The sequence below is a fragment of the Podarcis gaigeae genome (assembly GCF_964106915.1).
Source record: "Podarcis gaigeae genome assembly, chromosome: 2".
Classification (NCBI taxonomy): domain Eukaryota; kingdom Metazoa; phylum Chordata; class Lepidosauria; order Squamata; family Lacertidae; genus Podarcis; species Podarcis gaigeae.
The window spans coordinates 44,286,270-44,309,958 of NC_139679.1; the positions used below are offsets into that span (position 1 = coordinate 44,286,270).

The window sequence follows — 23,689 nt, forward strand, 5'->3', positions numbered from 1 at the left end:
CCTGAACTGCCTTCAGACTCATTTTCCAGTAACTTCAAATGTACATTTGGATTGTTCAGGTATGCATTGCCAAAAGAGGAAATGTATCACTGGAAACAGATGACACAGAACTGCATAAAATTTGCATACCGTATTTTATATGCATAGATGCAAATTTAGAAAATTGCTATAACCGAAACAGAAATGCACGCACGGTAGTGGGGAGCTTCTGTGACCAAGTGTGCCTGCGAGTCTTAGATCATGTCATATTTGAATGGGACAGCCCTCTAAGTAGACTCTGGACTTCTATTGCCACCCTCAATAAAGTAGGACACACAGTCACCTCTCGTCCACTCCAGACGACATTTCTCCCCCCCCCCCTTTTAAGCCCACGAGTAGACACGATAACCAGAACATCAGGGTCTGCACCAAGACCCGGGCGACCCTCTCGTGGCCGTGTATGGCAACAATACGGATTCTACAAGCACCCCACAGAAGTTGTGAAATGTAATGGGGTTGGGAGTGGGGAGAAAGCGACGAGGCGAGAACAGGCAGCGCTTGCTGGGCAAGAAGAGCAGCCGCTTGAACGAGGGGACGGACGGAGGGAGGGGCTTCTGAATGAAAGCCAAGCCGGCCTCTCAAATAATGGCAGCGACCAAACGAGCCTTCTCCGTGTCCTTCCTCCCGGCTGCAACAAACCCGGCGCTGTTCTGGCTTCTGGAAGCCAAGCGGAGCGGCGGAGGGGAGCTGGCCCTCCAACCCCCACCCCGATCCCCCAGCCCGGCCTTTGTTGCTAATCTTTTAATCTGCTCCGGAAAGGGGGAAACCTAGGGAGGGTTGGAAGCAGCAGCAGCAGCTGCAAGCTACCCCCGCAAATCTCCGGCTTCGGCCAACGGCCTCCTCCCCGCCCCCCTCCCCTGGAGCTTGCTGCGGCGGCTGCAGCGATGTCTCCGTCTCCTCCTCTCTCTCTCTCTCACACACACACCCCAACTCAACCCCCCCCAGCTCACGTGACCAGCAACCCGGCCAGTTGAGCACCGGGAGGGAGAGAGCGAGCGAGCCCGCGGAGCCGACGCTGCAACAACAATAAAGAGCGGCAAAAAAAAAAGGGAGGCCGGCGCGCGGACAGAACGTTCGGCGGGCAAAAAGTGGCGCGCGCGGCGGTACCGGCCGCTGCAAGGCAAAGCAGCGCGTCGAGCTGCCTGCAGGAGAGAGGGAAAAAAACATCAACTCCTCCTCCTTTTTCGTCCGCTCGTCTGTTCCTGGGCGGGTGGGCCGCCCCCTTTCGGGGCTCGACGGCTCCCTCCACACACGCCCCACCAACCAGAGGATGGCGGATCGACGACGGCTCTTGCTGCTGCTGCTTCTGCTGCTGCTGTGGTAAGGGCAGCCCTGGGGAGCAGCAGCGGCTGCCCCAGGAGCAGCAGCGAGAAGGCGGGGAGGAAGCCAGCCGGGGCTTGGCGGGAAGATGGCCAACGAGTCGCTTCAGGTAAAAAGGAAAACAAACCCCCACCCGAGTCCTCGCTTTTCCTGCGCGGGGTGGCGCGCAGCCTGAGGAGGGTTCGGTGGTTGGGATGCTGGGGGGAAAGAGAGAGAGAGAGAGCCGCCGGTCTCTGCGCGCCTCGGGAGTGCAGCTGAGGAGGGGCTGCGCGAGCTCCCCCACCTCCTGCTCGCTTCTCTTTCCCCCTCAACTCGGTCCAGATGGTGGCGAGAGTCGCAGCTGTCGCCTATGCTCCCGAGGCCGGATCCCGGCGCTGGTTTGGCTAACCAAAAGCGGGGCGGCGGAGTGGGGACGGACTTAGATGAGCCGTGCTTCCTAGATATGGGTCGGATGGGTTTGAACCTCGACAGAGCCGGTTTCTGATTCCTGGTTAGCCACCAGCTTGTAGGGTGGACTTGGGCAAGTCGCCGTATCTCTCTCATCTATTTTTTAAAAAAGAAAGTAATAACTTGGGATACTTCATGATCACGTGATGTTGGCCACCGACAGCGAAGCTCTTGCGTACTACTAAACATTTAAATAACAATTAATCTTTTCATCTTTTCGGTGTGGATGAGGAAACCAATCCAGGACTTTAATGTGCTCTTCTTCTGCATCCTGTCACTCATCATTTTAAGTCTCTCAAATGCCCGTGTGTAAACCACTGGGTTAGATAGGCTTTATTTCTTGGGTGCAGTGGGTGTGTTTGTCTCTTTCCATTTATTTAACCTAGTCCCTCTTATGAGCCTGCCTTCAAAATTGGGAACCATGGCCCCTTCTTGCTGGTGATCCCAGTGTGGTGAAAGGGATTGCCTCCTAGTTGTGAACCTTCAAAAAGACCTTTCTTCCAGGTCATTCTAGAAATCTTGGACCCTTCCAGGTCTTTCAGAAGTTGTTTAAACTTGGCAGTGAGGTGGCCAAGTTTGCTGGTGGTAGTAAATCATTCAGCGTTGTCATTACAAAAAGAGATTATGAAGAGCTCCAAAATGACCTTTCCAAAACAAAAAGAATAGGCAGTAATATGGCAAATGCAATTCAGTGTAAATAAGTGTAAAGCAATACATGTCAGAGCAAAATAAACAAACAAATCCTTAATTTCACAAATATGCTCATATGGTATGTACTGATGGTGACTAACCAGGAACAAGATGTTGGGGTTGTATTGTAGTTCATTGTACATGTCCACCTGACGTGTGGCAGCTATGAAAAAGGCAAATTTCATGTTAGGGATCATTAGGGAAAGGAATGGAAAATAAACCTGCAGGTGTCCCAATGTCATTATAGAAATCTGTGCTCTGGCCACATTTGGAATGCTGTGTACAATTCTGGTTGCCTCAAAAAAGATATTTTAGAGTTGGGAAAATGGTTCAAAAAAGGGGAACCAAAATGATAAAGGGGATGGAGTGCCTGTCCTATTAGGAAAGGTTGTAGTGTTTGGGACTTATTAGTTTGGAGAAAAGGTCACATGATAGAAGTTTATGCAATTATGCCTATTGTTCAGAAAGTGGTTAGGGAAAAGTTTTTCTCCCTCTCTCCTAACACTAGAACTTATGGCCATCCAGTGGAGCTGAATGTTGGAAGATTCAGGACAGATAACAGAAAATACTTTTTCGTGCAGCACATTATTAAACTATGGAATTCTCTCCCATATGATTTAGTGAAGGCCACCAACTTGGATGGCTTTTAAAAAGGATTGAACACATGTGTTGAAGAGAAGACTATCAGTGGCTGTTACCTATCATGGTTTGGTTCTGCCTTCATGGTCGGACGCAATACTGCAGCCTTTTTCAACCTGTGGGTCCCCAGATGTTGTTGAACTACAACTCCCATCACCCCTAGCTAGCAAGGCCAGAGCTCAGGGATGATGGGAGTTGTAGTCCAACAGCACCTGGAGTCCCGCAGGTTGAGAACCGCTGCAATAATGCTTCTGAATACCAGGTGCTGGAAACTCCTGTGGAGGGGGGGCACAGTCACAGGGCTCTTATGCTCAGGTCTTGCTTGTGGGTTTCTGACAGGCATATGGTTGGCCACTGTGAGAACATAATTCTAGACTAGATGGGCCATTGATTCTTAGCCTGTGCTAGCTAGGTTGTGTCCAAGAACCTTTACATGTCTGTCTCTCTCACATTTTGTGGTTGTTGGCCTTGGTGCCAGCTTCTTTCCCTGTTACCTCACTTGTCTGTTTGGATTTATTGTTTCTGTTTGTGTGCCCATGGGAGCCCTCTTCAGATGAGAGTTTTACAATCATAAAGAAATGCTGAAGTGAGACTTTTAATCAGGGAGGCATGCAGCAGAGCTCTGTGGGAGGAAGCACTTTGCTTAAAGGGAATTCTGCTTGCCAGCAAGCGTCCTTCGGGGCTTTGCGATCCTGTGTTGAATCCATGGAATTGAGCCTGCCAAGGAGTTCCAGGGGACTCTGCCTGTGAGGCTACCTGTTGACTGGTATGTTGAAGGGCTTTCTGGAACTGCAGGCTGGAGACCCTGTTCCCTGGCAGAGATTGTCTGGCAATAGGTTGTTTTGGAAATAAAGGCATTTGCAACCTTTCTCTTTAAAGTAAATTGCAAGATAAGGAGGACTCTGGCCAATATATGATTTTGCTGCTTGTTTGTTTAAATGATCATTGCCAGCTTAAAAGATCAATGCACTAAAACCATTCCTCCTTGCCTGTACAGCTAACAACTTTTCAATTATTAAAGATACAGTGCTGATAATAAAATCCATTACTGTCAGCCCCCTTACCTTGCACTGTCAACAAAGTCCATTGAGCTAAAAGGGATAAAAAGATCAGATTAAGCTTTTGCCCTGACATTGCATTTTGTATTTTGTTCAGCTTGGACGCTTGAAATGAAGAACAAACAATTATTATTTTTTTCTCTCAGGTAGCACATTTCAATAGGTCACAGGGCAGAGTGAGTTCTTGCAGGTGACAAACGGTAGGGAAACAGCAATAAAAGTGTTGAGTTATAAGATGATTTTCAGTCCCTTAAAATGTTGCACCCGTGCAAAAGGACATGTGAGAATATACTCAGTTGATGGCAAAACTGGATGCATGTAACAGTTGCTGTTTCTTAAAATGAAAAACAGCTTCAAAGTGCTGTAACTGGGGGTTGGGGAATGGGAGGAGACTAGAAAGGGGAAGGGGCTGCTTAAACATTTTAGTCTGTGGGCAAAAGAGTCAGCTGTGAAAGTTAAATACCCTCTCTCCCTTTCTGCCCCTCTCCCATCCACTCCCAGTTGTGGTACCCTTGGATTGCTTTTCACTTTACCATGTCAAGAAAATTGTTCATATGTATATCTAGTTTTGCCTGCAGCCTTTAAATGAGTTAAGGTAGAAGGCATCCGAGATTTCCACTTTACAACATGATGGAAGTATCTTCCATATTTGTGATTTTTCAAAAAGTTTTAACTCATGCTGCAGTTTGGATGTACAGATTTGGATGTAATACATTTTCACTTATGAATCTAACTTTCGCAACTAAAAATAATGTATAACATCTTTCAGCTAGAAAACCTGACTTCCTTCTATATCGTCTGTGAGCATATTTATGCACACTGTGAAGCATTGTGGATAAGACGTTGCTTAAATTCCGGGTCAAATGTCAGCTCTTCTGCAGATTCAAATCTTAGCTCTTTGGTCTTCCATAATGTACTGTTCAGTAACAAATCCCAGGCTTAGAGTGAAACATGAAAGTTTAGGGGATTTAAAGGGTTTTTGTGTGTGTTTTTGGCAACAGTTTGAAATTGTTTAATTTTATTTATAGAATTCAGTGTTTCAGATGCTTGAAGGCTGGTTGGTGAGATGGCAGGCTATAGTTTAATAACCAGACTACATTGCTATGCATACATGGGATTAAGGCATGTGTACTTTACCTACCTATCTACATAATTTAATTTGTATAACACCTTTCCACAGTTCAATCCATGATCAAGGTGGCTTACAACATGAAAAAATACATAACTCTGACATAACAAAAATAATAATAAACAACAAATAAAACATTAAAAAACAACAAGACACCCCCCAACTAAACTGAACAATTGCCACATAAATCACGAGAGGATCTATAATAAAGATACAAAGAACCAGTCGCAACAACCCCCAAACAACATCCCAGCCCAACAGTCTGTTCAGCAGCCTCAGCTTTTGCACCTAGGAGTATGGCCCCACTGAACACAGACGGCCTTGTTTCTAAGAAACATGGATAGGATATCACAAACCGGAAAGCAAAACTGAGAAACCGAATGATAACTGATCTTACTGAAACTGACTGATTTTTCAAGAAGAGAGGTAAAAATCAAAAAGCAGAAAGTAGCTGGGAGCCTTCAAAAGCTATTTCAGGATTTTGAGCCTGCAAGTGCTTATGCACTCTCTTATTTTGCCCATTTGAGGAAGTTCTGCTGACTGAGGCCGTCATGTGAGTTGAAGTGAGGGACATGGCTAAATACACATGGGACTTCTAAGATCTCAGGCTTGAACTAGTGCTATATATGTTAGAGGCAGGGTCAGGGTGGTGGAGGAGATAAAAAGTACGAGTTGAATTAATAAGAGAGGAATCTGTGCTGTGCTGACTATCCTTGAAACTCCCCCAAATCCTATCAGAACAGGTTGAGGAGATTAGTTACAGAAACAAACTAGGAATCTTTGATGCAAGCTTGTTTCCATGTTGCCTTTTTAAAAAGTTAGTGTGACACTAATTGTTTGGATTGCAATGTAAATTTTAAGCTTGATGTAGAGTCCTTGGCTGCCTGGGAAAGTGTGAATTAACTGTTCATTTTTCACTCTGTTGTGAGAGCAGGGGGTGGGGAGGGACTGCATTCCTAATCTAATATGGTCTGGGGAGTGTCATAATGCTTAGCATTTATACAGTACTTTAAAAGTGTTCAAAGTGCTTCACATGCTTTGTCAATAATCCTTAGCTTGCAGCAGGGGAGGCAGGAACTTATGACTCAGTGCAGAACAGCCTATCTGCTGAATTCATGGCTAAGGAAAGGTTGGAACAGGAGCAGTTTGCACTGCTAGCCACTATGCTATGCCAGCTGTCAGATAGAATGAAACACTGCATGGATTTGTATGTCCTTCTTCTGCATGGGTATGCCAATCTTCTCTGCGGTGTTCTAGCTTCAGCATATGTGCTAAAACAGGAAAGCATGCGTCAGTGGGCAGCATTGTGTGTGGAGGCCTTATGTACCAGTGTGTCTCCCATTAGGAAGTTCCCAGTTTATTTCAGAGACAAACCTGACTCAAAGTACACAGACACCTGTGCAGGCACACATTCTTCATCCCTAAAACTGCAGTCTGAATAGATATGTATTTACATCATTTGACAAATGAGATACCAGAATGAGGGGGGAGTGGAAGGAGGATAATTTCCCTCAGATGTACCTTCTGCTGGTGTCTTTAGGCCAATTTACAATAGCTAAGCCAACTACGATTTTGTTTCTTTGGGTGTGGGTATGTCAGTGTTCTCTTTGTCATATACATGTGCAGACGTACGGTAAATTATCTCTCCTTTAAAACTGACATAAATCAGAGTAACCTAGCTAGAGATTACACCCTAAATTGGAGTGCCTTCTGCATGAATCTTAGACTTCTCATTCTTGTTTGAGGAGGATACTTGGGACTCTTGATTATAAAAGGCACTGTTGATACCCACAATTTCTTGGAAAACATACCTTTACCTTCACCAACTCATGATGAGAAAACCTTCTTAGATAGCCCCATCTCCCTAGAAGAAATTGACAATGTTCTTTAACAATTGAAACCGCATAAAGCCCCTGGACCTGATGACTTTGCTGTCTGAATTTTATAAACAATTCAAAGAAACATTATTATCATTCGGTATATGGTCCGCCTATTTAATGACCTAATGAGAGTAGCATCCCTCCCCAAGTTACAATCTTGGTACCACTCCAAGTAATTATCCCAAAACTATTTAAAGACCACCAAAAGGTAGAATATTTTTGGCCAATCTCTCTTATTAATCAGTGTTATATGTCAGTGCTATTCAACAGGATTCAGATATTTTTACACAAACTAATAGCCCCAGTCCAAGCTGGTTTTGCCCTCCATCGAAACACCACTAAACCTATCAGAAAACTTTAAAACATAATCATACATAGTAAATAGACAACCTTCTCAACCTCCCAGTAGTCATGGCCTTTGGCATTCTGAAGGCCTTGGACTGCCTAGAGTGGGACTACTTGCTGGCAGTCCTATCTTATTTGGATGATCTAAATTTAAATTTAAACAGAAATTATTATCTTCACTTTGAACCCCACTCCTAAATTCCACTCCAAATTATTCAGTATACCAACACTTTATATTATTTCATTGGTAACATAAAATAGGAAAAGGACTATTACTCATACTAAATCTAAGTGCAACCACAGGGGCTCCTGTCTAGCTAGCTATGTGATGTTGAATGTTATCTGTTAACTCTTTTCTATCCTGTTTCACAATTGTTTTCATGTGAACCAATTCACAAACCACGAACTTCTACGCTGATATCTAATAATGCACCACATGTTGTAAACGCTACTGCAAATTTATCTTGCTGTTTTTGTCATATACAAGTGACATGAGAAGACTTGGTCTATTTATTTGTATCTATTATCATTCTAGTTTATCCTTGTTCATAAAACCCAGTCAAAAGTTCTTCTAAAAACAAAAGGCACTGTTTGCTGGTTGATATTGGAGCGTTGTTTGTGATGTCGGAGAGAGGAAAGTACTGCGAGTGACCACAGAAGCATTGCTTTAGAAAAACCATACAGTGTTGCAGAATGCAATGCTGTACAGAATGTTCCTAGAGGTAGAGCTACTAAGCTTGAGTGCATTTGCTTAATGGAAATGCAGTCAGGTGCATATGTATGGCCTTTCTTTGGTGTACTCCGTGTTTGGTTTGTTGTATCAATAAACTTACACAAAGCTGTGCGTATGTATTTTTCTTCCACCCTCAGCCAAATTGCATTAATGGCACTGCTCTTCTTTTGAGTCCCTCCTGGTGTGGATGGAAACGGAAAAGCTACTCTGTCCAGCAGGTACACGTTGCTACATAATGTTCAAGCATGTCCCTAAGCTTCATGTTGCAACAGAAGTAGGAAATGTGACCTCTAAGCTGCTGTACCTTATCCAGTGCAGCTGCTGGGCAGCCAGGTGGATTTACAGTATGCTTCAGAGGAGTAGTTTTGTGTTCTTCCCGAGCTTATGCTTTTGCCAGTGTTGTTGCTAATTAATTCACTAATACAGCCAGAACGCAGTGTCTTTATGAGAGCCACGTGGGTCTCACCTATTGCATCCTTTGAAGCCTTCTCTTCTGTGGTGACTGACATGTGAACTAAACCTAAGAATGTGTTTGGTCTGGTTTATTGGAGCCAAACCTCCTCTTGATTTGGAGGGAAAGTTAAATTACTGCTTTCCTTCCATGGCTGGTTGTGCATTCGGAAGTGGTGGCTGCTAGGTGCTTATTAGTGTCACAGTTGCGTGGTGACTGCTGCCATGGATAGAGGCTGAACTCTGTCTGGAGCTCTCACTGGGGAGGCTGAGCAGAACCAGTATGTGTAATTGCTGGGAATGGCACTGAATCTATCTTATTAATTCACCAAGGGGAGAAAAATAGGTTTGTATGTGAATAATTCAGATTGAAATAATGGAGAGAATCGAAACGTTCTTCTGTGGGGCTACATAATCCTTTGTTTTCCCAGATTGCTTCTTCAAAATATGCAGTGTTGTGGCTTAGGAGGAAAGAGGTGTGTGAAAACACTTGGGACAATGGTTCTCAGGGTGTGTGTCTGTGTGAAAAGCAGGTCCAAATGGGGCTGCCCTAGTGGTGCAAACATTGGCAGAAGTCCAGCAAATGGTGTTCAATCTGCTCCTGTTCTGATGAAAGCTCCTGGATAAGCCTTGCACAAATCAGTTCACATATTTCTATACTATACATTTAAACCAGTTTGAAAATGCTTTCATTGTTGTCTCCCATGGAACCCTGGAAATTGTAATTTGTGGAAGTACTAGGATTTATTTGTTACAGCACAGAATAGCCTGTACATTTTCAGGGTCCTTTGGGTGGAAGCCATTATGATTAAATTTCGCTTGAAATTGGCTTACATGTAACCCTTGCAATGCAATTCTTCACATATCTACTTGGAAGTAATTCCCAGGGAGATAATTGGGACTTACTGTCAGGTAAGTGGGAAAGGGATTGCATCCTTTATCTTTTAAGGCCACAGGGAACATCATAGACGTGCTCCTTTTTTCTAATACCATGCAATAAGGAGATACCTACCTCAGCAGTTGCCCACATTTAACTGAATTTCTTTGCAATTTTTTTAATTGAAAAAACACATTCAGCTTTATTAGTGTTGGTGCTGTTTTTCTCCCTTTGTTTTCTAGGGTTACTACTTAGAAGCCTGGGACTTGAAAGGCCGCTGGATATTTCCCTAACTAGTGCCTCCCATTGGGGTTAAGCATGTACTTTTCTCAAATTTGCTACTCTTTAAGTAGTTTTAAAAGGCGGCTGAATGAAAAGCATGCATGTAGTAATGTTAAATTATTGAGAATAATCTTTTGGAGAATATTCTCAAGAATATTCTTGATTAATGAGGTGTTGTACATTTAAAGCAGCTGTGTAGACGACACAGAATTTACGGTTTGTGGAGAATATTCTCTGGAGGAATTTTCTAGCAGAGAATATTCTCACCTCACATCAGTATATGTATGTACTGTTGAGGCTGACCAGTGAAAAACTGAATTGTCAGCAGCAATAGATCTACTACCTGCCTGAAGAGGAAAAACAAAATATTCAGGTCCCTTCTGAGTCTGTTAAAATACTGCATGGCTGTGCAGTATACAATGTCCCTTTTATCTCAGGCCCAAACTTTATTTGGCAGTGACATGCATCTGCCTCCTCCCAACATTTGTTTGTCTTTCACGAAGAGTGCCCCCCTCCCTGCATAGATGTGAAAGCAGCTGGGAAGGGGATATTAAAAAGAAACTCAGATGCACCATTCCTGAGATTTAAAACAAATAAGCAATGGTGGGATGAAGGGGGGGGGGGGAAAGAGGCATGCAATTCCAAATGTCCTTCATTTAGGCCTTGGTCAGAGGCATAACTTAACTCCTGGATCTTTAAAACTAACCTGGATTATTTTCTTTTTCAAAGCAAGGGCAGAAGAGTCTGAACGTAATGTGTGCAAATAACGAATGCTTGGAAGTGCTCCTCTAAAGTGTACAGCGTAAAGGAAACCATTCATTTAAGGGACTCATTGAAGGTTATACATCTCTATGGCAGCATCCACGGGGTGTGGGTAAGGACCAACTGAGTTGCACTTATGCTAAGAAGCTGTGAGTCCCGACAGTTCCTACTGTGTACTTGCATGAAACTTTTCGCAAGTCCCACATGAGAATATTTTCAGTCTTTTTGTTCAGGCGGTTCTTGATCTGAAGCAGGCCGTTCAGGATAAACTTGGCTTTGCTATTCCTTTACCAGATCCCTTCAGAAATTTTTTCCCCCTGGAATGTGGGACTAAAGAGTATGTCCCTGTATTGTAGTTTCATTCCATATAATGCAAATTGTAAAATATCATATTGTCAGGGAACTGACATCAGAGCGAGAGGCGGAGGCAGGGCTCCAGAGCGATGCCGGAGAGGGGACCAGCAGGGGGGAAGGAATTCAGCGCAACACCAGTAGAGAAGGGAGGGAGATGGAGGAATTGGAGACTGGTCTCCAAGACCCTGCATCAGAGACTAGTGGAGAGAGCGCTGGCACACCCCTGCCTTCCCCTTACTTGCGCAGATGAGTTCCGCGCAGGGAAAATAGGAGGAGACTTGGGGTCAAACAGCTCTTATGCTGGAAAAGGTTCAAGAAACGCCCACTGACAGATTCTGCAAGCGACTGACCGGCCACGGAGTGTGGGCTGTCAGCCAAGGCATGGTGAACCAGGCAATCGGACACAACTAGCAGGCAACTTACGCACAAGTAACCCCTTACAACCATTACACATATAGCACCTAGCGCAGCACATTACAGTTTCTACAATGGGCAGAAAAATAATTAATTAGCTTTCAAAACCACCAGCACTTTTTAGGCAGGCCATGGGGAAAAGGTTGGGGATCTAGTGTTCTGGGGAGTGAGCACCATTGAAGATAATGTCGTTGAAGATGGTAGGATTTGTTTCCAAGTAAATATGCATAGGATTGTGCTGCACAACATCTGAAAGCTGCCCAGGACAGAGAAGAATGTGGTTGTTCTTAACCAGTAAGCAGGCCAGGTGACATGTCTCAAGACAACTTTAATCAGTCAGGAAGTGACCTTATTAGTCACCTTCCTTGTTAAGCAGTGGGCTCTGATTTCCATCAAGAAATTTCACTTCTTAAAGAAGCAGCTTTTGGTTCTTGTTTAGCTGTGTTTAGACCTTTTATCTTGTGGAACTATTTCTTAGTTTCTTTTCATCTTTATAGAGAAATTGATTGGACTTGAATTTCAGGTCCTCTGCACATTGTCAGGCTTAGCATTGCTTATGTACAGAGGGATCTTGGAATCTGCATGAGATAATGGCCTATAATGCAGAAGGCCAATGTTCATGGAAACAAAATAGTTATTTGCCATTCTACTTCTGAAGAAATGTCAAGTGATGGTCTGCCTTCACGTAAAAGCTTTGAGGACTAGACTTTGGTTAGGAGTCTAGTGGGTTGAATTTTTGGGGGGAGTGGGATTTCAGTAGCACCGCTACTGATACATCTGTGTAGCACCCTGTTCATCTTTCCTTTTGTTTATCTGTTGCTCCTCCTCAGGTCCAAGGATCCCCAAGCTACTACTTCCTCAGTGTCTAACAAAGGAGAAAATAGAACAAGTATAAAATTTATGTTGGTGTGGGCAAATCTGCATAGTGTTAATAACTTTTTTCAGTCACCAATAATAAATTCCCATGTCACATATTTTGCATACTCCCACCTGTGTCAGTGCATGAGGTTGTCAGTATTTTTCCTAAAATGGAAAAACAGATCACTTAAGTGTGACCGTGTCATGTCTCCATGTGCATGCCACATTCCCAGAACCTGCTTGTTAACAAAGGTTCACCCACGTATTTGTTTTCACATTAGAAAACATACCAAATCCTTGTACACAAAAAGAGAAGGAAGATAATGTGAACTAGCAGAACCTTTCCTGTATGACCCTTAAAACCTTTGCCACCAGATCTCCCAGTTTTTTGTTTTTTTTTTTTGTAAGTTTGAGGGAGTCTGAAGAGCTGTTTGGGGGTGCAATTGTTAAAAGGAAGGTTTAGGTGGAGTGGGGGAGGACAGGCAGTGAATGAATGCAGGATTGAGCCTGCTATGTTGGCTTGAAATTCAAGGGTCTGGGGCAGTTTAAAAACTGCCAGCAGGGTAACTAAGCCCTTTGCACCTTCCATTAATTGGAACTGAAACCAGAAACCTGGTATCTTGTAATGCTACACCAGGGCTGTGAAAAAACTGATGCTGGGAGCTTAAGCAATTCAGACAGAGGGAGAATAGGGAGCATATGTGCCCACAAAGGGCCTTGCCTGTATGCATGTTTTGAATATGCATGCTTAGTGCAGAACCTTGCCTGCGTATGCAGAGAGCTGTGTACATGGTGTACAGTATGCTCAAAGCTTTGTAATGCTTCCCGCAATAAGGCGGAGAGAGAAGTAGCTGGGGTCTTGGTGTGTGTGTGTGTGTGTGTGTGTGTGTGTGTGTGTGTGTAGGAAGGGATGAGACTCTTCCTTGAATACAAAGTACTTCTTGTTGCTAGGGTTGCCTCTATTCTTAGGGAACCATTTTGGTGGCCCAGTAGCAAAACCAGGCTAAAACTTTCCAAGGCGATTGCTGTTTTGTGGACAGGTGGTTCTCTCTTGAGTGTCTAGCCCTTCCAATAACCCTGGTCTCATACTGGCTGACAATTCCTTGTTGTTCTGAATATCTTCTACCTGAGGATCTCTGTGGTCAGGCTGAGTGTTGTCTTTATGCCTGTGCACTTTGAGAACCCAGTGAGCATGAGCAGTTTTTTTCTGCCCAACATTTCATGGATGAGGTTCTGATCAAAGTACAGTACTTTTCCATGTATAAGACTAGGAGACTAGGGTTTTTTTTTTTTTACTTTAAAATAAGGTTTTAAATCTGGGGGTGCCTTATACATGGCTGGCACATATGCCCATTTTCTAAATTTGGGGTCCCCAAAAGTAGGGGGCATCTTATACATAGAAAAATAAGGTAATTACATTCTTCAGTCCCTGGATTTGGATTTATTCAGTTGTGTGCTGGATAGGAGGAATAGGAGGCAGTTTTGGGCTCCCCACCTGAAGAGATTCAATATTGCCAGCCCGTCTATAATGTTGAAGAAATGCAGGCCAGTGGAGAAACTTGTGTGAGGCACACCTTTGATATACTCTGTGTTTCTATGATGTGGTATGATCTGTAGTTAAGCAAGAGCCCTAAATTGTGCCAGAACACATGAGTTTCCAACTCTGGGTATCAGGATTATTAGGAATTATTTCGAAAGATAATCAATGCATGCTACATTTCACCATCTAATTTAGGAGATCATTATATTCTATACTTGGAAGAAGGGCTCACAAATTCATTCACTTTCCCCCTAGCAGTAATTCCTTCCCTAATCTCTGACTTCCATATTGTCCTTCAGGAGTTCTCAGAATACCTCGGAAGCACAGCATGAAGTTGGACTTTATGACCTTCTGTGATACCAAGAAACTCAGGGAAGGGGCAATGAAAAAAGGGCAGCTTGTGTGATGACCATTAATGGTGGCTTGCTTGCAAGACCTGCTAACATTTGTAGACCCTGTTGAAGACTTATTTTGAGAGGTATACATTGAAAGGCATGCCTTATGTCAGTCTAGGAAATGCATAAACCTCCCAGTTTGAGAAGGGGGACTGTCCTATTGAACCAAATACAACAATTTGCATGAGGCAGCTGAGGAAATAATAAATACTAAGCTTGATTTTGCTAATAACCCCCTGGCTGATGTTGGATGATCTGAATACAAGCATATGTAAAGTGACTGTGAATTTAACCAGGGTTAGCGTTGAGGTTAGTTCTCTCATCTTTTAACCTGTCCCCAGAGGCATGATTCCTTTATGTCTGCTTTAATTTGTTCTTCATCAAGAACAGGGTACTGCTAGGGTACTGTGATTTTACTGAGACCCGAGCTTTGGTTAGGGAGTAACTCCACTTTGGCTGACTCCAGAGTAGAGGAGAGAGTTCTTTTCCATTGGCTGGTGGTCACAGTTTCTTTTGGTCAGAGGGGAATTCACTTTGCTGCTGTGACAAGCTGGATTCCAAACTGCTTTCCCTCCACATGAAAGGAAGAACCATATCCTTAACAAGTAAAAAGCTAAAAGCTTTCAGCTTTCCAGGGCTAGCACTACTCCAATAGCAATTCTTCCTGTTAATTTCTGAAACTTTCCACAAACATATGGCCCCGGTGACTTGCGGGCTATAATTTAAAATCATTAAATACCCGATTTTTGTTTATGAACAGGACCTATCCTAATTGCCACAGCTTTCCAATGTAACATGGATAGTAAAATTGGCTCCTGTAGCACCAGGCAGATGCTCCTTTCTGCTTCTGATGTTGCCCATCATGGTCCAGACTGATGGCTGCTTCATTTTCTGTTGCTTCGGTGGCTGGAATTTTTCGTTCTGTTGCTAATGCATTCCTTTTCTTCTGCAGTGTCTCTGTATTAGCGCACACATGAAAATGTTAATCTTTCACCACATTGTGGAATACGGGTCAGCCGTAGGAGACAGTGACTGTTTTTCTGTTGGAAGGAGATTAACACACTGCCTTTGTTTAGGGCTTTTGCCACTTCCTGCCTTTTGAGCTCCAGAAAGGATTCCCTGTTGTCAGTTGTCCCTACACAGGGTTCAGAAGAGTATAATCTTGTTTGAAGAAGGTGAGCTTTGCCTTTACAGTGGTCAGGAGGTGCTTTCTAATTCTCTCCCTCCTTGCTGTCGGTAATTAGGGCCCAGTGAGGGCTGCCTCACCTGGATACAGAAAACTCAAATCCTTTTCTTCCCAGGAGCAGCAGCATCTTTTTGAGTTTAAGCCCCATCACTGATTTTCCTTTGCTGAGATGTTGCTGATTACAGAGTTCTTTGGTGGAAATGTCTGGGGTGCTGTGCATTTCATTGTGGGATCCTTTGCAGGCCTGTATGAGCTCCCTTGCAGAGATAGCCAAGAGCCTTGAATTCCATAACCTTGTTTGCCCATTCTTTTGAGTCATGTGGTTAGCAAACAGACAAATGCTCATGTCTCTGGGAGGTGAGAGCACTTGTCCCACAAGCAACTGGAACCACTCAGCATGTTTCACAGGGAGGGGAAATCAGGTGCAGGAGAAGGGGAGGGAAGTGTTGCTGTCTTTGATCATGACCACTTGCAGGGGGGGGATGACCTAGAGGAGATAAGGACTTTGGCCCTTATCAGAATGGCTGCTGGAGGCAACCAAAAAGCCTGCATTTCAGAGCTTAAGCTTTACCTTTACCAGGAGGCAAGTTCTGTCTTTATGGCATCAGGTGATCATTTCAAAGGGGCGCATCTCTGATCAGAGCTGAGAGTAAGCCCTGTTGGCTGCAGTAGTGACACCTGATTGCCAAGGTACAACTAGGAGCACATTTTGAGTTCTTGATTGCAGCCACGTCTTTGCCTACCTCACATCACATATGTAGGGCAGGTGGGTGTGATCTGAAGAAAGCAGCCTCACAGGCATAGTTGGATCTGTAGACTGGAGTTCCCCCCCATTGCTGGCCTAAAGTCTAGGCTGTGAGCTGACAAGGTACACTGCCACTTTCTTCCCAGCCAGTGTGTTTTTGCCCTAGCACCTAGATGAACTTTCTCTTATTCTAAATGCACTGGTGCCCATGGCAGACGAGGGCAGATGCAATTCTAACTCCACTAAATGCACCCTGGTGCTACCAGGAAGGGTGGGTTCGAGTGGCTCCCATAAAATGACGTGGACATAGTCCTTAACATGCAAGTTTAGTGGCTGGCTCCTTACCCCGGGTTCCTGTTGAGAGATGAATCAGCTGCGCAGCTAGCTCTCCTCCAATTTGCAGTGCAAATCTTCCTGAAGGCTGTGCTGGACAAAAGGCAACAATTTCCCTTGGTTCCCAGCATCTGAGTCACTTTCTCCAATTTGGCCCACGTCCAGGACAGAGTTGGGGAGAGGGGTGGGAGAAAGTACAGCCTGCTTCATTAATCTGTGGCTTTTAGAGATGGAGCTGCTCAGCAAATAATGCTCCTTACATTTCCTCTCCACAACTGCTGCAGGTTGTAGCCGAATTCCATTTGGCAATGCTTAGAGCCTCCTCCACCCCTTTGGAAAGTGAAGAAGCGCTTTCTCCTGTACTTTCAGCTTATGGATACTAATAGCAAGAATGACTCCCTCCCCCCTCCACCCCCCCCCCGGGAACATTTATTATAATCTCTTCTGAACTGTAGTGACCCTTGTATGGAGAGCTTGCTGGCAGGATCTTAGGTCGCTTGGCTGCCATCAACTTTTCTCCCAAGTCCCCACTATGTTTGTAGTGCAGGATTCGCTCTTAGCTGCTTGTCCTCTGTTCAGGGTGGTTTGGGCCTTCATCTGCAGTTCTGTATCTCTTCAACGCAACCTAGTTTGGCCTCCTTGTGACCTCTGTGTGCAATAGTTGGATGTCCTGGATAGCACACAGAGGGTAAGCGGACAGGAAGCTTCTATGGGAAGGACAGAGCCAGCTGGGTCAAACAGAGAGATCTCTTGTGCTTCTTTAGCCCTGAGAATGGCCAACGTGGGAATTGGCCTAGATTTGCAGAGGCTGACACCAGCAGTCAGCCACACATAGCAAATGTGCCAAGCTGACGCGGATCCCTGAAATCTGGCTCCTCCTCATAGCAGCTTCGAAGTGCTCAAGTACCTGTTCTCTGCAAGATTGCAACCCTTTGCTGGGGAAAAGAGGGGCCAAATATGGATGCAAAAGCAGCCTACCCTGCAGTAGCCAAGGGAATAAAGGCTGCAAAGGCTGCCTTGCGGCACATCTTCCAGGGTCTCATAAACAGATTTTATAATGCTCTGACAGTATCTGCAAAGGTAGGCTAGGTACAAAGATGGCTGAAACAGAGGGGGATGCTGCTAGAGAGGGAAAAGAGCGCTAATGTCTTATTCGGTCATAATATGTCAAGCAGTTGCTAGACCAGATCCTGTGTAAGCACAGATAAGCAGTGAAGCCCTCCTTGCTGGATTGCAGCATTCTTTAAAAAGAATGCAAACAAGCCCTACCAAATACCATGGTGGCAAGGAACTGGACTGCAGGAATAATATTCCCCTGGCAGCTCCTCCTTGACCCCAAAGTGCATAAGAGCACCTTGGACTTTCCAGGCAAGAAAAAAGCAATATTTATCAGGAGTCTCTCTAGAAATAGAAGGATCCTTTCTGCCTCTGAATAGTGCCTGTTGATGTGCTGCTCTCTTCGGCAGCCTATATACTAACAGGGACTGTTGATGTTGGATGATGCACTGGGGGGGGGGGGCGGATCTAGGGAAATGGGTACTCCTTAGTTTCACTTGAATCTTTTCTGATGGAAAATCTGGTTCAACTGAAAGTGTAACTTTCCATAAGCAAGCCAAAATTCTCCTGGGGAAAGTCAGAGCAAGATGAAGAAGGTGGGGGAGCTCCTGTCCTGCCTGTTTTCCAACATTTGGGAGGAAGGAAGGGCAGTTTTTTCCATTCTTTGTTGCAATAAAAGTACTTGTGTAGAATGCATTTGCATTCTCTTAATAAGCATGGAATTCTGGAAACCAAGGTGGTGACTTGAGACTTGTTTGCTGTCATCCCATCCCTCCCTCAAACACACACTAGATACACAATTCCTGACAAGTCTGAGAGATTGGATATATGTGTGTGCGCGTGCGCACTTGACCATATTATCAAGGGGAATCATGTGAGAAGTATGAATTATAAAATTCAAGATCAGTGGCTATACAGTATTTACACAGAATTCCTAAAAGCATAATTAATTTTAATATACAGGATTATCTTAGGTGTTCAGGTCTTGTAAGAAAAGGAGCACAGTATCAGTGGAACAACAACGAAAAATTAAATATCAAGAACAAAGTCCCAAAGAATAATTTTTATTAAAATAGAACAAGCAGTATGCAAATTCATCATCCAAGCAGAAGGAGGGAAGGGATTTTGTCTTTGCTTCTAATCCGTTTTGCAGTTGGGGATGAATTGAGCAAGGGTTCTCCTAGAATGCTTTTCAGATTGTACAAAAGCTAGAATGAAAGGAAGATCTGTCAGAATGACTAGTAGAAGCCTCCTTGCCAGAGAGCAAACAACTTACAAATGCCTAAATAAATGATTGGTGTAGAGGGGAAAACAGGGTCTGGAAATCTGCCTTGTTTTTGTTTTTGTTTTCTTCCAGGAAAGTGGGGGTCAGCTATTAAAATAAAAATTATTGGGGGTTGGTTGGGGCTCCATGGTCCCATTTTCTCCTTGCACACCCTTTCCTGCTAATGGTCTATAACAGAGGTGAGGGATTCCAGCCCATGGAAATAATTAGACCACCCCTCCCAGATCTTGGAGGTTGGCCCATCAAGCCATTTCTGACCAGCTACACCCACCTTTCTCGTACCTTACTTCATATGTGACAGCAGCCACAGGAAAGTTCACACTGTAGCTGCTGCGCATGAAGATTCAAGGAGGGCGCTCTCAGGCGAGGCCAGCACTGCAAGTCAGCAGGGCCAACACAAACTATTCATTTTCCCTTTCTCACACAGATGCGTGTGTATCTCCCACTTATATTCTCCCCCCCCCCACCTCATTCACTCAGTTGAATCAGTGTGTGTGTGTCCCAATCCTATCCCACTCTCCACAGTTGCAGCATGCTAGATATATCACAATATCTGCTATATCACGCTGATGAAACAGGGTGTTTCTGACATTGCTTCGTTAGCACAGTCAGCTTCCAATATAGCTGGCCGTGGGTAAAGAAATAGCTTTCTACACCGCAGTAACAAGCACACTATGATTGTGGAGGAAGTGGAATGGGACTGGTTGGGGGTGGGGTGGGGCATGTATTCTTGGGAATGCTGGGAGGGGGTGGATTCAGAGGCCTGCCAGACTGGATTTGGCCCCCGGGCAGGTGGTTTGCTCATGCCTGGTGTGTATGTCTAGCGTGTAGATTGTGGCTCATGGAGAGTTTGTCTGCAGCTTGCTTACTGCATTGAAATTTGCATCCCACCTTTTCTGCCTGGCGACAGGCCTCTAAAGTGGCTGTCAGTGTGATAATCAATACATGAGAAACTTAAAAGGGTATTCTTTAAGGCAGTGGTGAATTGTGAAGGCTAGGGGTGGGGGTGGCAGATAATAGAAAATGCCCACTCCACAGGCTTTAGGCGCTGCTGCCGAGCCTCTTTCAAGGGATGCTTTTCAAAGGTTCCATGGTGACCATGACAATGAGAGTTGGGGGAGATGAGGTCATACGACAGCTAGAATTATGGACAAGATGGATGATAGGGGGGAAAGTGAGGCTGCTGCCCAAAATGGCAGCAGGGCACAATGAATCTCTTCCCTTCCGTAATATGTGGAAATGTAACTTTGTTCCACCTCATAACATTCTAGATTCACCTAATCAGCTGCTGCTTGGCGTGGGGGTGGGGGACGGACACTGGAGAGAAATCCAGGACATTGTGGCACCATGGCACAAGTTAAGATGTATTCGATGTGCAGTTGATGTTTCGTTGGCAACAGCCACAAACTTACCCTCGCATCTTGTTTGGCCCCCTGTGCCTGTTTCATGGCTGCTGTTGATTTTTTTAAAAAATAAATAAATTCCAGCAATCAGTACAAATAACCCCAGGGTTTGTCTTGCATTGGGATTTGGCGTGTTGAGAGAATCGAGGATTATTTGTGTAGGAGCAGGGAGCTTGCAGCATTTAGAATTGCTGCTTGATAGCCTTGGAAATCTAAGGCTTTCCTAACTGCAGCAAGAGCATTGCCTTGTCCTCCTGCTGCTGCTGCTTCTCCACCACCCCCTCCCTGCTTCCAAATGCTGAGTGCAGAAATCCTGGCAGTAAAGTTAACATCTTTGTGCCCGTTGTTCGTGGCTTTGTGTGGGCTCTTTGCCAAGCTGCATGTATTATTTATTGCACTGCTGCATCGGCAATTGGTTAATGCCCGGTGGGGTATATTATAAAACTGCCAGTGCCTTAGTGCCTGGGGATCTCAGATATGCGTAGTGGGTAATGCAGGATAGAATCTGCTTCCCTCATTTCGAACTCTGCTCCACTCCATGAAACAACGAAGATCAAAATCCTCTGGTTTCTGTGACCTCAAATTGAAGCACTGTTGTTGTGACAAGTGATGCTTGTGATTAGATTTTAAATGTCCACAAAGGTTGAAGTTCTGAAGGCCCAATCTTTCCCCCCTAGGGAAACAAAATAAATATTTATTTTTTTAAGAAAAGCAAAAGAAATACAGTTCTTCCTTTTCAAACTTAAATTCATTTTACTGCTTTAAGAACGTAAAACGTATCATTTATGACCTAAGCCAGGAAGAGTTAGAGTGTATTTTTTTGGCATATTTATAAAATTTAAAAGTGAATGTATTGATTTTGTATGTGCAAAAAATGCAAATATGCTCAATTGTAGCTCATTTCCTTCTTTGGATCTTGGCTAAGTTGTCACCCAAAATTTCAGTTTTCCCCTCTGATGCTTTGGCACTCATGCCAGAACTCCTGCAGTTTTAGCCCCATCTTCTGACTCTTTCGCTCACCCTCCAACATGACAGGGCAACATGCTGCTCCTTTCAGAGTCTTGCATCAGGATGTCTTTTCACAGATATTTGAGGGGAGACATGGAAAGTCTGGCCACAAAGGGTAGAGCCAGGTCAAAAGGACAGCAGAAACAGGATATTGTTTCTCACATCACCAAATTAGACTAAAGGTCACCAAAAGAAGGCAAGCAGCAATTCACAAGTACTGTAATGAAGAGCCTGTGTGTTCTTCTCCTGAAGATGGCAGCACTCGCCAGGTGAAAAATCCATCTTGGGTTTGAGTGTTCCATATGTCATAATTATCATTCTCTAGTGCTGTAGGTTATCTTACAAAAGAATAAAAATTATAACAGCATTTCGTTCATTCTAAAAAAGGAATGTTTTTCAGTGTTTCCCAAAATTTCATTTTTTCCTCTGTTGGACAATTAAAAAATAACAGTGAAGGGGGAAAGTGTGCTTTCCTTCCCTTTCCACCCCCCCCTCCACAACTCTACTTGTGATGTTAGATAATATCAATTCTGGGAAGAAAATTGTTGAACACCAGAAATGGAATTGCTCCTAGATAATTATCTGGGTGTCTGGCAAGATAAGGCCTTGCCTTCGATCAGGACGCAGGTGGCGCTGTGGGTTAAAGCCTCAGCACCTAGGACTTGCCGATCGAAAGGTCGGCGGTTCGAATCCCTGCGGCGGGGTGCGCTCCCGCTGCTCGGTCCCAGCGCCTGCCAACCTAGCAGTTCGAAAGCACCTCCGGGTGCAAGTAGATAAATAGGGACCGCTTACCAGCGGGAAGGTAAACGGCGTTTCCGTGTGCGGCTCTGGCTCGCCAGAGCAGCGATGTCACGCTGGCCACGTGACCCGGAAGTGTCTCCGGACAGCGCTGGCCCCTGGCCTCTTGAGTGAGATGGGCGCACAACCCCAGAGTCTGGCAAGACTGGCCCGTACGGGCAGGGGTACCTTTACCTTTACCTTTAGTAGCCAACTACTGTGGTCACTGAGGTTTTGCCTCGGAAGCAAAGTATAATTATGCATCCCTTTTGTACTCATTGTCTGTCATTGAGTTTTTACTGAGGGGCAGCAGCAGGCTGTGTTGGGGTGTGTTTGAACCACCCCTTCCTCTTCCCCCCTTTTGTACAGATCTCTCGGCCATAGTACTCCTTGCTCTGGTAATTTCCAGATTGGATTGTTGTAATATGTGGGCTGCCCTTGAAGACAATTCAGAACCTTCAACTGGTCCACAATGCAGTGGCCGGATTGCTGGCTGGGTTTGCCTTTAGAATAAATATAACCCTGTTCTAAAACAGTTGCATTGGCTTCCAGTTCATTTCCAGGCCCAACGTGCTCAGGATAGTAGTTTTTCAAACCTTAAATAACTTGGGTCCCAAATACCTGCAAGACCCTACAGACCCTCCCAGGTGACCTTGATAGTTCCACCTCCCTCAGAGGTTTGTGGGGGCAGGAAAGGGCATTCATTGTGGCAGCCCCTAAGTTGTGGGGTTCCTTCACTACAGATGTGTGTCTGGCTTCTTCACTGTATGGTTTTCGGCAAATGCTGAAGAGGCATAATGAGATTCCTATGATGCTAGGTTGGAGAGAATGTGATGTGTTTGTGGTCAGATTAAGCTTCACTTAAGTGCCCTTCTTGCATGTTAGGATCTCATTTCTTTGTAGTCTTAGCAGCAGTTGTGGCCATTCCCATTTATGTTACTGAAGCGGTTGGTGGCAGGTATTTTGAGCTGGCATGACATAAGTTAGCACATTGACCTTCGCACGGGTGCAGATGCAAATCATTGCAGTCACATTGCCTATGGTGCTGGTGCAGTTTTAAATCTATAAATCTAGATCAAAGGCAACTCCCCTGCCTGCCCCCACCGTACAGATATTCTCTTGCAAATTTAAAACTGATTCTGATCTTAGATGACCTGCAAAGAGAGGAGGCGAGAAATTGAGAAAACCAGGAAGGCTTGCAGGAGGCATCTGGGCATGCATTCAAGAGATTTAGAGAGGGGCCTAGCTGAGCTTACGCCTTCACAGAAAACTCTTGCATTGTGTTTGTTGTGAGGCGTTTATGTAACAGAATACATGAGCTTGGGTCATGCTTGAGTTTCTGTAGTCCCTGCTTTCAGGAAACTGACTACAATTGTGAGCGGGGTGGAGAAAAGGAGCCAGAGCCAGTGTTCTTGTTGACACTTTATTTTGGTGGTGAGGATGTTGCTGTCTCCGTGTGGTGCAGGCCTGCCTTCGTCTTGGAGCTCACAACAAAAGGTTGGTAGAGACTGGCTGTTTGCGTTCTGAAATCCCAACCCTCATTGTGTTTAAAAATTAAAAGCCCAGTATATCCTGTCATTGCCTTTCCGGATCAATAGCAGCAGCAAAGGTGTCTGAATTGTATCTGCTAAAGTCATTCTAGTTCCAGACGGTGCTAGTGGTAGTCTATTTCTGACCCCACAGT

The 23,689-nt window shown here is 44.7% G+C and overlaps 1 protein-coding gene across 2 annotated transcripts in view; it reads left to right on the plus strand.

Moving 5' to 3' along the window:
• The first annotated feature begins 604 nt into the window (after window positions 1–604).
• PKN1 (protein kinase N1) overlaps window positions 605–23,689 on the plus strand; it is a 64,091-nt gene continuing 41,006 nt past the window's right edge. The window contains exon 1 of one of the 2 annotated variants that reach the window (XM_083725557.1): window positions 605–1,468. In XM_083725557.1, coding sequence (XP_083581683.1) covers window positions 1,448–1,468 — 21 coding nt within the window. In that variant the 5' untranslated portion in view covers window positions 605–1,447. The remainder of the gene's footprint in view (window positions 1,469–23,689) is intronic. The other variant, XM_083725558.1, reaches the window with a different exon arrangement.